Raw genomic sequence first — 13,771 nt, forward strand, 5'->3', positions numbered from 1 at the left:
TCAGCTAGAAAACAGTGTGTCCACACTGTTAGGAGTTGTAGCCAATCGCTGTAGACAACTCTCTGCTACATAGACATATACATAGTGAATGAGGGATATGCATAGTAAATGAGACATGTCTAGTGCCTGCTGATACTTCCTCAAAGGGCCCTGATGAGGGAAAGAGAAGGGTGAGAGTGATGAGAAAACTTGGCTTATGCAAGGCCCCTGCAAAAAAGCAGACATCTCAGATGCTTATCTGGCTGCCAGCACACTTTCTGCTCTTTTAGCAAAGGATAGGGGTGGGCAAATCCTTCTCCCACCCTCAGCAGGCACTGAAGGTGTGGCTAGCCCACTTTCCCCAAAGGAGGAAGTGAGCTGCTAGCAGCAAAATGTTTCAGTTTTTGGAGTGATTTTTATAGCCAGATAAAGGATATTCAATCTGCAATGTGTCCATCTGAGGCTTCCTGATGTAAGCTAAAATGCATAATTATGAAAAAAATCTTATTATAACTGTTTTGAAAAATACTTCAAAGACTGTTGTGGTATTAGTTTAGCTTCATATACAATACTGATCATTTACAAACAAGGTTTGGGGGATGCAATACTGTTGAAAAAAACCTGTGCAAACCCATGCTGCTTTTTCATCAAGAAACGGAATTAAATGCCTTCATCTTGACACCTCTTGTTTCTGTGTGAATATTTTAGCAGTGATACAGTTGTTCTCAAACACTTGAAAAGTATGTATATTAAACAGTGAATATTAAGCAAAGAATGGTGCTTACCAAATCTGATGATAAAGGGAAAATAACGTATTAACTCTGCACTTCACAGTGTAAGGATGATTCATTCAGCGTGTGAAAACTCTGTACGTGTTACAGCATCTGATTTTGCTGTCCTGAGCTGTAACCACAAGTTCCCATACTAATGGGAAATATAGCAACTCTCCCTTTTTTGCTATTCAATGGATGCTTGAAATCTTTGATATAAACCTAATTTGGACTGCTGACTTGTACCAAGTTCCTCAATGCTATGTGAATAATAAGCTTCATCACCATTACAATTAACAGCTAGAGGCAGGCATCTGAAATGAAGGGAAAAAATTCATTGGGTTTGGGAAGAATGGAAAGAGCTGAACTGTTTTGTTCTTTTATTCCATGACTTTTCCACATCAGTCCCAATGTGTAGACACTTGTGAAAATAGCTATGTGTTGCAGTACAAGGAAGATTCTGAAGTTCTTCTCTTAGATGACCTTCTCACAGACGAGTCCTCAGTCTGCCAGTCCAAATTAACTCATCCTGTCTTTCCCCCCAAGTAGTGTATTTCTTGCAGTGTTTATAAAAGTGTCAAATGGAATGAGTCCACAAAAGTTAGACCTTTTCAGCTATGTTTCTAGAAGAAAAGTTCTCATCAAGGACCCCACCTAATGTGCAGTATCTAGGCTGTGCTTCAAACTGTCTCTAAGGACCTCATCGCATGGATGAGGTCCAGCACCATGATTCACCAGCCTCCATGGTGAATCATGATGGCAGCAGGGCAATCCCGGTGCCCTGGTTGCAAGCTGAAGCTTCTGCATCCCATCTGGGGAAGCATCACCACTCCACCAAAACCCTGTTGTTCCTTATGAAACAAGAGGTGCCTTCTGTGTTGGTGGTGGCAGCATCCCACAGCCCCACCAGAAGTTTCCCTGTGTCGTTTGATGGACAGCGTGGGGCTCCATGGATGAACCAAGGCAGAAGCATTCTAGGATGCTTCAATTCCTCCATGTGATAATCAATTATTTATACAATTTCAGAAAATTGTCAGCTATTTTGCTTATCCACAATTTTTTGATAATGTTCTGCCAGGGTGATCCGGTTCAAAAGTCTTTGAGAAAATTATTGAGGATTTTTTCCAGGCTTTGCTCCCATTACCTAAGCATATTTGACATACCTGCTGGAGTGCCTAGCAGTGGGCCTGCATCAAGGGCTCAGGCTGGGTTGCTTCAGTTGCTGGATCACTGCACTGAGTTAATAATAAGTGAATAGTGTTTGGTGTTGAACTTTTGCACCTCAGAACTCCACTGAGAAGATAATACAGTATTCGTTACTGGAAGCAGATGGGGTTTGAGATCTTTATAGAGATATAAATGAAATATTTCAATGTTTGTCTTAAAGCAGGAAAATGAAGAGTTTATTTTAAAGATTCATGTTGAAGATGCATACATGTTGGGTGTAATTTGTTGAAATCATGCAGTTGTACAGAGTAGCCAAGAATGATAAGCAAATTAATATTTCTACACAATGAAGTGCTAAAATTTTGTTTTAAGAACACAGAAAGATGCATTTCTTAAAAATGAAGTGGGATTGTAAAATAAGCACTTTCAATCCATTGCCTTTTTCTCTTGTAGTACTAAAACAAAAAATAAACCAATAAACACACCTTAGACAGGGCTGCAAAGTTATAATCACAATAAGTGCTTCGAGCAAAAGCAAATAAAAATGCAAGTGTCTCGGTCAGCTGCCCTTGTTTTGCTGAGACGAGTCCTAGAACCTGGAAACCTGGAAATAGTTGTTTTGTCGTTCCCTGAAATTTGAATTGAGTTATGAGCTATGGAATTACAATCTTAGATGTGTGGAGTAGTGTTGGCTTCTTCTTCTTTTGTCCCTCTCAATGGTGAGACATCACAAAGGGCCTGTGGAAAATGATGGCTGTTCATATTTTGTGCTATTTACTACGTGGATAAACTAAATCTAAATTTATTCTAATCAGGAATATTAGTATACAATGAGATCTTAAAGCACCTTAGAGACTGAGAGAAATAATTTGGTAATCTATGAAAGTTAATATATAGTAATCATCTTTGGGAAGGCAAGATTAACAATAGATTCAGGCCTCAACACACTAAATATTATCTTAAATCATGAAACAAATTGCACTTCCCCCCAAATATTGTTGACCGCAAAACTTAACACCTCTTCACATGGCCATGCCATGTCACTTTTGGTCCATGCCATTGTGCCAGCAATTGCCAGTAAAAGGGAAGATGTTGGGTGGCTCATGGCATCCTGTGTGCCCTCCCTCCTCTCCTCATCACATGGAAGGGATGGAGAGAATGCTTTGGCATCTTTTCCCTCCCCTCAGCAGATGGCAGAAAGGGTGGCAATGTATGGCAACATGCATTGCCCAGCCGCCCTTTCTGCCATCACACAACCAAAAGGGGAAGAAAGTGTGGGTAGCTCCATTGGAGCTACCCAAACTATACCTTCCTCTCTATAGTGGAAGAGAAAGCTATTTTTGGTGCTTCTCTTCCACTTTGAGAGAAATGTGAGCAGGGCCTGCCATGTGTCATGTGACAGCATACAGCAGACCCAGTCCTTTCCTCAATTAAAAGTGGCAAAATGGGGCAAAAATGCATGTGAAGAGGTCCTTAGATAATACAGCCAGTGTTTTTTTTTTGTTTTTTTGTTTGTTTGTTTTTTGTGTGTGTGTCAGGAGCGACCTGAGAAACTGCAAGACGCTTCTGGTGTGAAGCCAGTGGTATGTAATGCTGGGATTTGCATTCCAACATCTGGAGGACCTAAGGAGATTTACAAATGCTTCCAGGGGAAGGGGATCATTTTTGAAGAGGAAGCAAGTGGAAGTCAAGAAGGACATACTGTATAGGCACAGTGCTTCCATATGAAAAGATTATACCTGCAACTTTTAGACACATAGGAATAATTTCATTGTGCTATCTACATTTTAATTTAGGCAAAAATGTTTTCCTGTTTTTAGTAGCACTGGATGAAATTTGCAGGAGTTGTTTAACCTTCTGAGGGTTCCAGGCTATTAAATTGTAGATGAGTAAATATTGAGTGTTTTGTGCAAGAGCAGTCTTTCCACTTTTGTAGGCTTCCAAAAAAAAAAAAAAGGATCCACTTATCCCTCTCTCTTTTTGTTTGGAGTTACAATAATGAAGCCACTTTCAGCTTCTTTACATGGAAAATAGAGATGCAGGCAGATGGAATGAATGAATGTCTTATGCATGTCAAAAAGGCAGGGAAATCAATTATATTTGCACAGAAGCAAGAGTAACTTCTATTGTCAGTAAGAAGAGATTAATACTCAGTACTCTTTTGGAAAAAATCCAAGAAGTATGATTCAGAGCAAATGGAAGAAAGTATTTAACATTTGATTGTGAAATTATCGGAAGTGCATAGAATATAGTAATCATAAAAGAAAAGGATAACAGATACACTTTGGAAGTCTTTTTCAAATACACTTTTCCTTGGGTGGGGGGAATCTAGAAATGCAGTGAGACAACATTGCCTTACACTAAGCTCATGGAATTAAGTGGACTTATGTTTTAATAAAGACACGATTTCAGTCAATCTTCAAACTCTATTGGAAATTCGCCAGTTGAATGAGCTCACAAAGACATAGTATACAAGGTCAGCCTTTTGGGGGAACTTTGTCTATGCAGTGGAGTGTAGAAGGAAGCACGTATCTGCCACTAGACATAGAATATAAAGTGCAAACAAAATGCAGAAATGAAGCTAAGTGCATTTCATCAATGTCACATTGTGTCCTATGCGCAATGGCAGGTTTGTGCTTCACAGAAGTCTGGGTTTACAGATTAATGGGGATTCTTTTACTTTTACACCCTTGCACGGGATCCTACATGGCGGTTGTAGAATGTAACAGTGAATATATTTATTACAATTCTTGTGTTTAAAAAAATTATTATGCACTGTCAAAACTTTCCTAAGCCAATCCTCATTTCCAGTTTAGAATCTTGCTAGAAAAACACTTATCTTCCCAATGATTACATTTATTCACAGTTCTGATAAATCAGATTTTCGCTCGCCAGGATGCTTCACATCTTCAGGTTGCTTTGGCTTGATCTGTGTAGTTAAAGAAAAGAAAGAAATGTGGATGTCAACATGTTGCTTTTGCCATTCATCTTGCTAGATGTTAAGTACACAATGACAAGCTGTACTTTAAAGTCAGATATTAATCCTGAATCTGTTCCAAAACCTGTTTCTAATTTTTGAATGCTTCCCTCCCACTTAAATTTCTATTTGACTGTGAAGTTGACAGGGTTGGAGCACAAAATACATCAGTACTGCTCTGTATTATGTCAGATGTGTTCCAAGCCCCATGGCAATTCCTGGTGGGTGTGTGCGCGTGAATGTACACACACACACACACATTTTAGGTAAAATGAACACCTTTTCTCCTTGACTGGAAAAAGGAACATTTAGCTGACTTACATGAGGGCTATGTTGAGGTTCTGTTGTGCAGGTATCCATGCTTCAATTACTACACAAACAATGTCTCTACTGAATCCCATTATATCTTTGTTCCAGAACTTGGTCTAGATTATTTTTTGGTACCAGACTTATATACAAGGCTGAACCTGTCTCCTACAACAGGGCTTTATACCATAACTGTCTCCATTAAGAATTATGTAAGAATTATGTACTGATTGTGTTACACAATGTTGTGCACCTAAATACACAACCAAATGGTGATCCATGTACCAAACAGCACTTCTTGGACAACCCTACTGCTTCTGTCTCAAACTTAAAAGACCACAGCCTCCTAGCAATCTATGTCTTCATAGGTTATCACTCGTGACCAAGTATGATGGCCTCCCAAGTGCCTTGGTAGTGTCTCCGTAGGTAAGTATAGAAATCTATTCTTGATCTATGTATCTGTCTATGTATCTATTCCAAAGAGGATCTATTTGATAAAGAACATTACATCAGTCCCCAAGATATAAACAAGATAGGTTCTGTAGGTTTTTTCTCAAGTTGAATTTCTTTGTAAGTTGAACAGGTACGTTTTTAAAGTTTAACTCCAACCAAATATATCTACATAAGATTTGGATAGCATAGGGGAGGGTGAACATCCCTGTGGAGTTTGTTTTGCTGTCTGTGCCCCTGTTCACCTCACTTTCTGCCCCTGTGATAATTGGATTTTGAAACTTTGGCTTGCTAAGGAAACAAGAAGTGGTGATAAACCTTTTTCTCTATGATAAAGTATGCCTTTTATAGACCATGTAACACTGGTCTTACAGGACTTTACGGGCTTTATGGGCTTCCAATGTACTCCTGAGCAAAATTCAAGGTATCGGTGTTGACCTACAGAGTCCTAAATCTTTTGAGGTCAGTCTATCTGAAAGATTGCCATATGACCCAGCCAGAAATTTGGGGACTTAAAAGGATGTCCTGAAGTATGTACCAGCACCTTATAGAGTCAGATTGTTATGTACATGCAACAGGGCTTTTTCTTTAGCAGAACCTAAATCCCCTATCCAAGGAGGTTAGGCTGGTCCCATCTCTTTTAAGCTGCTGGATAGCTAAAACAACGTTATATGGCTTCTAATGTCTGAAATGGATCTGTTTTAATTATTTTACATTGGATTTTAAGAGTGAATTGAGAATGTTGTACAAGTTTTTAAAAAGTATTTAAAGAGTTTAAAAATATTTTCATTGTTGTACTATTTTACACCTTTTTATTTGCATTGAGAGCTCCTGTAGGCTGAGAGGTGATGCAGAAATATAATCCATAAATAACTACACAAACAAACTGAATGTAGGCATCTGCATCATGTAAACATATTCAACTGCTTCCATGGAGGAACATGTGCATGCATAAAGCACCATCAATATTCTAGGAATGTTCTGGTGGTGCTTCTATGTTATAGGACCCTCTTCCAAGGGAGGATATGACTGCACCCTCCCAGACAATGTGCTAGGATCTTTTCTCCCCTTAATCCTATTTTCTGAATTTTTAGTTTTTAAAATTAATTTTAGAAAAAGAGTAAATGAAGAAACAAGACATATATATATATGAGAAAAGACACAAAGAAAACTATAATGAAACTAGGGCTAAATGAAACTTGGTCTAAAATAAACTATTAAATCCCTAACCTAAAACAGTTACGATATAAAACACTATAGATTAAGACTTTAAGGAGCTCTGACCTCCCCCTCCAAATCGTAATGAAATGAGTAACAATAAAAAAGTATTTTCTTCTACAATTAGAGATCTAATTAAAAAACAACAAAAAATAGCTAATTACCATAGTCACACATTATTACAATGCTTATTATGAGAAAAGTAATGGTTTCAAATTATTTAATAATTCTCAATTTGATCTATATTTTAAAACCATATTACTTTGTCAGTTTGGGCGAATTCAGCAACAATCCATTCTTCCATTGTTGGTATTTCCGGCTGTTTAAGGCAAGCATCCTCAAACTACGGCCCTGCAGCTGTTTTGGCCTCCAACTCCCAGAATTCCTTACCATGGAACAAGCTGACTAGGGCTTCTGGGAGTTGGAGGCCCAAACAGCTGGAGGGCCGCAGTTTGAGGATACCTGGGTTAAAGTTTGAGGAAAGCATTTTTTTGCTTATATATTGATCAAGTAGTTGAACTAGCACATTTTTTGAATTAGCACATAAACCTTAGACCAATAGCTTTTTTATTTTCGTACAGGTTTACCACATATGAAAATGGAGCCCTTGTTATCCTGACATCCTCAACAATAATGTGAAGCATTTTAGACAATTTTATCACTCTTTGGAGTTAGACACCATGTAAACATCATTCCACAGGAAGATCTTTTAATGAGGGGCATTGTACTCCCGGATTTTTTTGTATAGTGTTTTGAAAGCATCTTTAAACTGTTTAATACATTGCTTGGTTTTAATAGGATAGCTTATTTAGCTGGCTTTTAATTCCTCTTTAATGGTACAACTTACTGGGGTTTTAGCTGTGTTTCATTTTAATTAATGCTGTAAATCCCCTTGGCTCCTGAATTGGGAGAGGGGCAGGATATAAAAAGAATGAATGCATTTTCAAAAGAAGATAAAAGAAGAATTCTTCTCACCCCCTCTCCCCCTTATTAAGAAAATCTGTTGAGTGTTGACCTGGAGGTGCTTCCCTGGAGTCTTCACCACTAAACTGATTTTTTTAGTACATTGAGGTCCACCTAGGAGCTGAACTAAATGAAGTACCTTTGACTACATTGCTAGCTCTCAGGAAAAAGATGAGCATCACCATGATAAACCCCTTTAAATTGAAGGGACTTACAATGACTTCCTTTGCTGCCAAATCTTCAGCAACCTGTCATTATTAGCTAGGATTGTGGTTACAACATTCTATGCAAACAATTAAGCAGTTAGATATCTTCGAAATGAACCTAATGGGAATCTCTAGCAACCAGATTAGATGAGTAGCCACAACCAAGATGGTGATGCTCATCAATCCTTTAAGCCCAATTTTTATTAGATGGGCCAACAGTTACATGATTGTTTCACATCATCCTGCTCTTTGCTTTTTGTGAAGAGATTCATTCCCAGGTTAGTTTCCAATCTGTTTAAATGTACCAAATCCAGTGCAAGAGGAGATTCCCTGTTTACAATAGGAGAACACATATGCCTGTCATGCAGACTAAATTTGTATATAGAAATGTCTCGTGTGGGTTATAATAAGGGGGAAGAACAATGAAATAAGCCTTTTCTACACACAGTATCTTCCAAGTAATAGGCTTTCTCTGTGAGTAAAGAAAAATAAGAGACATGAGAGAGTGTGGTGGAGCCTCTGACACACTCTGGGGCAGAGAGTTCCACTGCTGACTGTGAGAGCCGTTCAGCAGTGGAACTCTCTGCCCCAGAGTGTGGTGGAGGCTCCTTCTTTGGAAACTTTTAAACAGAGACTGGATGGCCATCTGTCGGGGGTGCTTTGAATGCAATTTTCCTGTTTCTTGGCAAGGGGTTGGACTGGATGGCCCATGAGGTCTCTTCCAACTCTATGATTCTATGATTCTGCTTTTCAGGTAAACCTCTACTTTGGCCTTTCAACTCTGAAATTATATATATGTTTACTCAGAAGTAAGCACAACTCAGTTTAGTTGGATTTGCTCCTTGGTAAGTTAATTTAATAATAACTATATTTAATAAACCAAAACATTACATTACTATGCATTAATATTATTGTTATAAGACTCAGGCAGTTGGAAAGGAGCCCCAAAGGTCATCTAGTCCAGCCCCCTTCTGCCAGGCAGGAAGACAGAATTACTATTACATTACTATGCATTGTTGTTGTTGTTGTTGTTGTTGTTGTTATAAGACTCAGACAGTTGGAAGGGAGCCCCAAAGGTCATCTAGTCCAGCCCCCTTCTGCCAGGCAAGAAGACAGAATTACTATTACATTACTATGCATTATTATTATTGTTATAAGACTCAGACAATTGAAAGGGTATCCAAAGGTCATCTAATCCATGAACAAACATTTTCTCATGATTCTGAAATCCATCAACCATGAAACTGAATTAAACTTGGCATACAGAACTCCCATGATCAAGAAAAAATGCTGGAAAGGTTTGGGGAAAACAGACCTTGACATTTGGGTGTTGCTGAGCTGTATAATTCCTCTGCCATTAAAAAGCATTCCAAACTCCAACAACCACTGAATTGAAATAAACTTGTCATATAGAACTTACTTGCCAAGTGTGAGAGCCAGGAGACCCAAAAACTAATGCAGGCCTGGGCCCTGCAGGGATTCTGCATCCCAGTTTGCACGACCCCCAAGTGCAGCGGACGGCGAGAGCCACGTGACCCAGGCTCCCAGGGAGTTCCTGGCCATGCAAGGAGGCCATCGCCCCTGCTCGCCCCACCCCCAAGCGCAGCGGGCAACCCAGTGCGAGAGAGAAGGTGGCGGCAGAGGAGGAGGGAGCTCCAGCCCAGAGTTTTCCGCAGCCTTGCTCTCCTTCTCCCTCTCCCATGGACGGCCGCGGTGGTGGGGGCAGTGCCACAATACAAGAACCAGGAATCTGTTAGCCTTTTACTAACCATGAACTTGATAACTAAGCCTCTGGGATTACCGACCATGAAACACAGGAATTCTGCCAAGGCACAGCCACAGTCCCAAACGTTGCTTGATCTAAAGAGGCACCTGGCAGGAGGCCTCTTAAACCAAAGAAGCTATTCTTTAAAACGCCCCTTGACTTTGACGTCTGGGCCTGTCTCTCCTGTAACCGATGTGACCTTCGTAGAAATTGGGAAACATTTCTGTCTCTAACTATCTGTTCTCTTCGGTCTTCATTAAAAACCCCAGGTGGAGAGATATCACGGCTAGTGATATCACGGCTAACTTCCAAAACATTTTCCTCCAGCTGTTGAGTTTCGTTTTCATCGCTGCTGACCTCTGCATCAACAACAGATTCCACACTGTCAGGGTCAGGGAGAGCTTGCTCAGTTGGAAAAACTGTCAGAGAATCCGGTTCACACAGATCAGGATCAGGCTGAACCCCAACACCCCTCCTCCTTGCCTCGTCTCCCCCTCCTCCGCCCTTGCTGAAGCGGCGGCTGACCAGCGGGCACGTTTCAGTAGAAATGGCTATGTGTGTCAGTACTGACACGCGTGTCATAGGTTCGCCATCATGGGGCTAGGGAGACAATGCTAACAAACTGAGCAATGAATGAAGAAAGTATCACTCAAATCAGACTTATTTAAGGCAGAATTTAAAAACCCTGGTCCTTCTCAACTTTAAATAGATGGATCCCATAAGCCAATGTGGGCTGTAATGTATGTGTATTGCCTTCAGAACCAAGCACTCTTCTCTTTGAAATGGATGTGTCTACAGTTACACAGGAAAGGAAGCATTAATGATATCCTCAAAAAATGCCTATAGAAAGACATTTCCTTTCTTTTAAGGCTCAAATTTTACTCCTCAGTTTAGTGTCTAGAGTTATGATCGGTGCACCATTCCAACATAATTATCCAATGGCATGAGTAAAAGTCCTCCAGGTTGACTGTAAAGTGATATACTGGAGTAAAAGGTATGTCCCAGTATGCTGCCTAGCATCAAGACCAAAGCAGAAAAAGGCCCTGATATAGTATTGTTAATATGCAGTTGCAGTTGCTCACCTCACATGGAATTATCAAAATTAGTAATAACAAAAGCATCGTAATTTTGATGGAAGAGTTATCACATATATCATGTCAAAAGAACAAATGAAGGTCAAATGAGGTTTTCTGTCCTGCCTCAATATGCAAATTGCTATATATAGGAACATGCAGTACATACAGTGTGGGTAAATACAAAAGTGAAATGAAATACATGCTTCACCAATACACTTTTTCTCAGACTGTGCTTCCTCTGTATCTGGTTATGTTTTCAATATACTGTATCAGGCAACAAAATCTGCTCTGAAGGGTCCACAGCATGGTAGAACTTCAATCATAGGAGCAACTCCCCCCACATACACCCCCAGGTTAAATTGTATCCAATGTTCAATTCTGAGCACTTACTATTGTTTTGAAGATCTGGTTCATTTTCTTCTTTTTTAGGGTTTTCCTGTCTGTCTCCAAAACAGGAGAAACACTCACTTGGCTCATCCTTTGGGACGCATTTGTTTCCTCAGGTGCTGGGCAGCACACTGACAGAGTTAACCCTTTAAAACAGCATACATATTATTCATAAGGGGCTGAGCCCACACCAATACATTCTCAAAAATGCATCTGAAAGAAAGAGTAACTCATCTATTCTATGGTGGGTTCCTAGTAACAAACTACATAACTAAATTTAATTTAATCAGAATCAATGTTTGTTGTGACAACAAAAAATCCAAGAGTGGCAAATTTACTGTACACTTACATGGTATGCTATCAATAATTGTTGCAAGTAGACAGAGTTCTCACATAGGTTGCAACCCTATGCACATGTACCTTGAAATATGCACTTATATTTGATCAAAAGTATTGTTCAAGACCATTATGACAATGTTTTTAACTGTCATGGTGTTTAGAACAATGTTCATAGTACCTACATTAGGATACTTGTTTCACATCTAGAATACTCAAAATTCATTCATATATGTAATGCCCACAATTTAATTTCTAAAAAGATAAATATGCTTTTAATGAACAGAAGGAGCCATTTGAAAAAAAAAATACTGGCAGACCAAAAGTGCAGAGCTTTCAATTCTGTTTTCGTAACTGGCTTACCTGGAATGGTTGGCATCGAGCGACTTGCAAAGCTCATTTGCTTGAGAAGAACAGATGTCTTTTGAGGTACATCCAGATGTTCAGATAGGTTGGTGTCACTCATAAATTCATATTTTCTTGACAGCTGTACAGGAACACAAAATATCAATGCAATCAAGCTCAAAAGAGTAAATGGTCCAATTTTAACAGTTGTTAATAAGGAATACAGGCAATTACAAATATCCAACTTACAGATGACTCATAGTTAAGAATGGGGGTGAGACAATAGGAAGTGAGAGAAATCTACTGCTTGGAAGGGAAAATCACTCCTTAAAGAGTTATCAAGTATAATAGGTATCTCAACGAAAGGTTTATCACCAATCCTTGTTTCTATAACAAGCCAATTTTTTTCAGAATCCAATTATCACAGGGACAGAAAGTGAGATGAAATCTTCTGAACAGGGGCACAGACAGCAAAACTCCACAGGGGTGTTAACCTTTCCCTATGCTATCCAAAGCATGCGCGTGCACACACACACACAGAGCTGGAGTTACACTTTAAAATGTACTTGTTCCAACTTGCAAACAAATTAAACTTGAGAACTAATCTACAGAACCTATCATATTCGTAATTGGGGACTGTCTATATGTGTGAAAGATATTATTTATTTATTTATTTAGTAAATTTCTACCCTGCCTTTCGTGACCCTGGAGGGGACTCAAGGCAGCTTACATATCTGGCAAAAATTCAATGCTGCACACATAAACAATAAAACACATATATTATTATAGGTGTGCCTTAGCTGTGTTGATAGGCTTATTTTTCCAATGATTCAAAGTGATTAGTTTCCAAAAATGAAATTGTTTCCACCCAGTCCAGGAAAATTTAATATCCATGCTTTGGTTTTGGTTTTGGTTTGCTTTGTTTTGTTTGGTAAAATCAAGCAGCAGTTTCACTGACCAAGAAATAATATCTGGTTCATTAGAATCAACATGACACTTTCTATTGAATTTAGAGAACATAATCCACTGGGAATTTCCGAACAAATTCTTTTCAAGTTCAGCAGAAATGTTCATGGAATCAAATGTTATTTTTAAAAGGTATTCCTGTTAGGTATTTTATTCATATTACTAAGCAAGATGAACTATAGTTTTCTTCCCTTCACTATTTCATCTCCTTCTTTCTACAGTCCATGAAGATGACAAAAATCCACTGCAGACTCTTCCTCTCCTCTTTAGACGAGTTTAATGGAGAAGGAGAAGGGGCTGCAGTGGAAAAGGGAAATTAACCTGAATCCTTTCCCACTTCTCTTCCAATGTAAGACAAGCTCTGGACTCTGTCCAAGCTTCTCAGAAGTGAGACCTACAGTGGGAAGAAATGAGATGAGATGGAAGATTTGTTGCACAGAATAATAAGCTGGGGGAAGCCCACTCAAGTCCTTAAGTGTGTAATTTGGAATATATGCTTAAATGTACTGAAAAAGCTTTGTAAAAGCAGATCTTTCAAATTAAGTTCTCTGTTCAATATTTCTTTATTCATTGATGGCTCAAGAGGCCCACACAGGACCTTAAATTTGTTCAACATCTGTTTGGCAGGCACAAATTGGGTATTAGTCTTTTCTGCACTCATTTCAAACTATGTTCTCAGGAGATACAAGAAATAGATATTAAGAGTTACATAACTTTGCAAATTGTTTATTTTCATAAAGGAGATCCAATTTATGCTTGGAGTACACAGTGAGTCAGGAGGATGGATGACCTTTTGATAGATTTTAACCAATTTACATTGTGATATAATTCTATGTACTATGTAACAATTATTCCACAGG

At 39.0% G+C, this 13,771-nt stretch overlaps 1 protein-coding gene and 1 long non-coding RNA gene across 2 annotated transcripts in view; one reads left to right on the forward strand and one right to left on the reverse strand.

The window, feature by feature from the left end:
• Positions 1-13,771, forward strand: part of LOC132768785 (uncharacterized) — a 39,183-nt gene that overhangs the window by 18,862 nt on the left and 6,550 nt on the right. The window lies entirely within an intron of this gene.
• DOCK2 (dedicator of cytokinesis 2) overlaps positions 2,125-13,771 on the reverse strand; it is a 343,321-nt gene continuing 331,674 nt past the window's right edge. Inside the window, exons 50-52 of the mRNA XM_060765022.2 lie at positions 11,964-12,087; positions 11,268-11,410; positions 2,125-4,845 (exon numbers count right to left, since the gene is read on the reverse strand). Of these exons, the coding sequence (XP_060621005.2) occupies positions 4,777-4,845; positions 11,268-11,410; positions 11,964-12,087 (336 nt within the window). The 3' untranslated portion in view covers positions 2,125-4,776. The remainder of the gene's footprint in view (positions 4,846-11,267; positions 11,411-11,963; positions 12,088-13,771) is intronic.

This window comes from Anolis sagrei, chromosome 2 (genome assembly GCF_037176765.1).
Source record: "Anolis sagrei isolate rAnoSag1 chromosome 2, rAnoSag1.mat, whole genome shotgun sequence".
Taxonomy (NCBI): Eukaryota; Metazoa; Chordata; class Lepidosauria; order Squamata; family Dactyloidae; genus Anolis; species Anolis sagrei.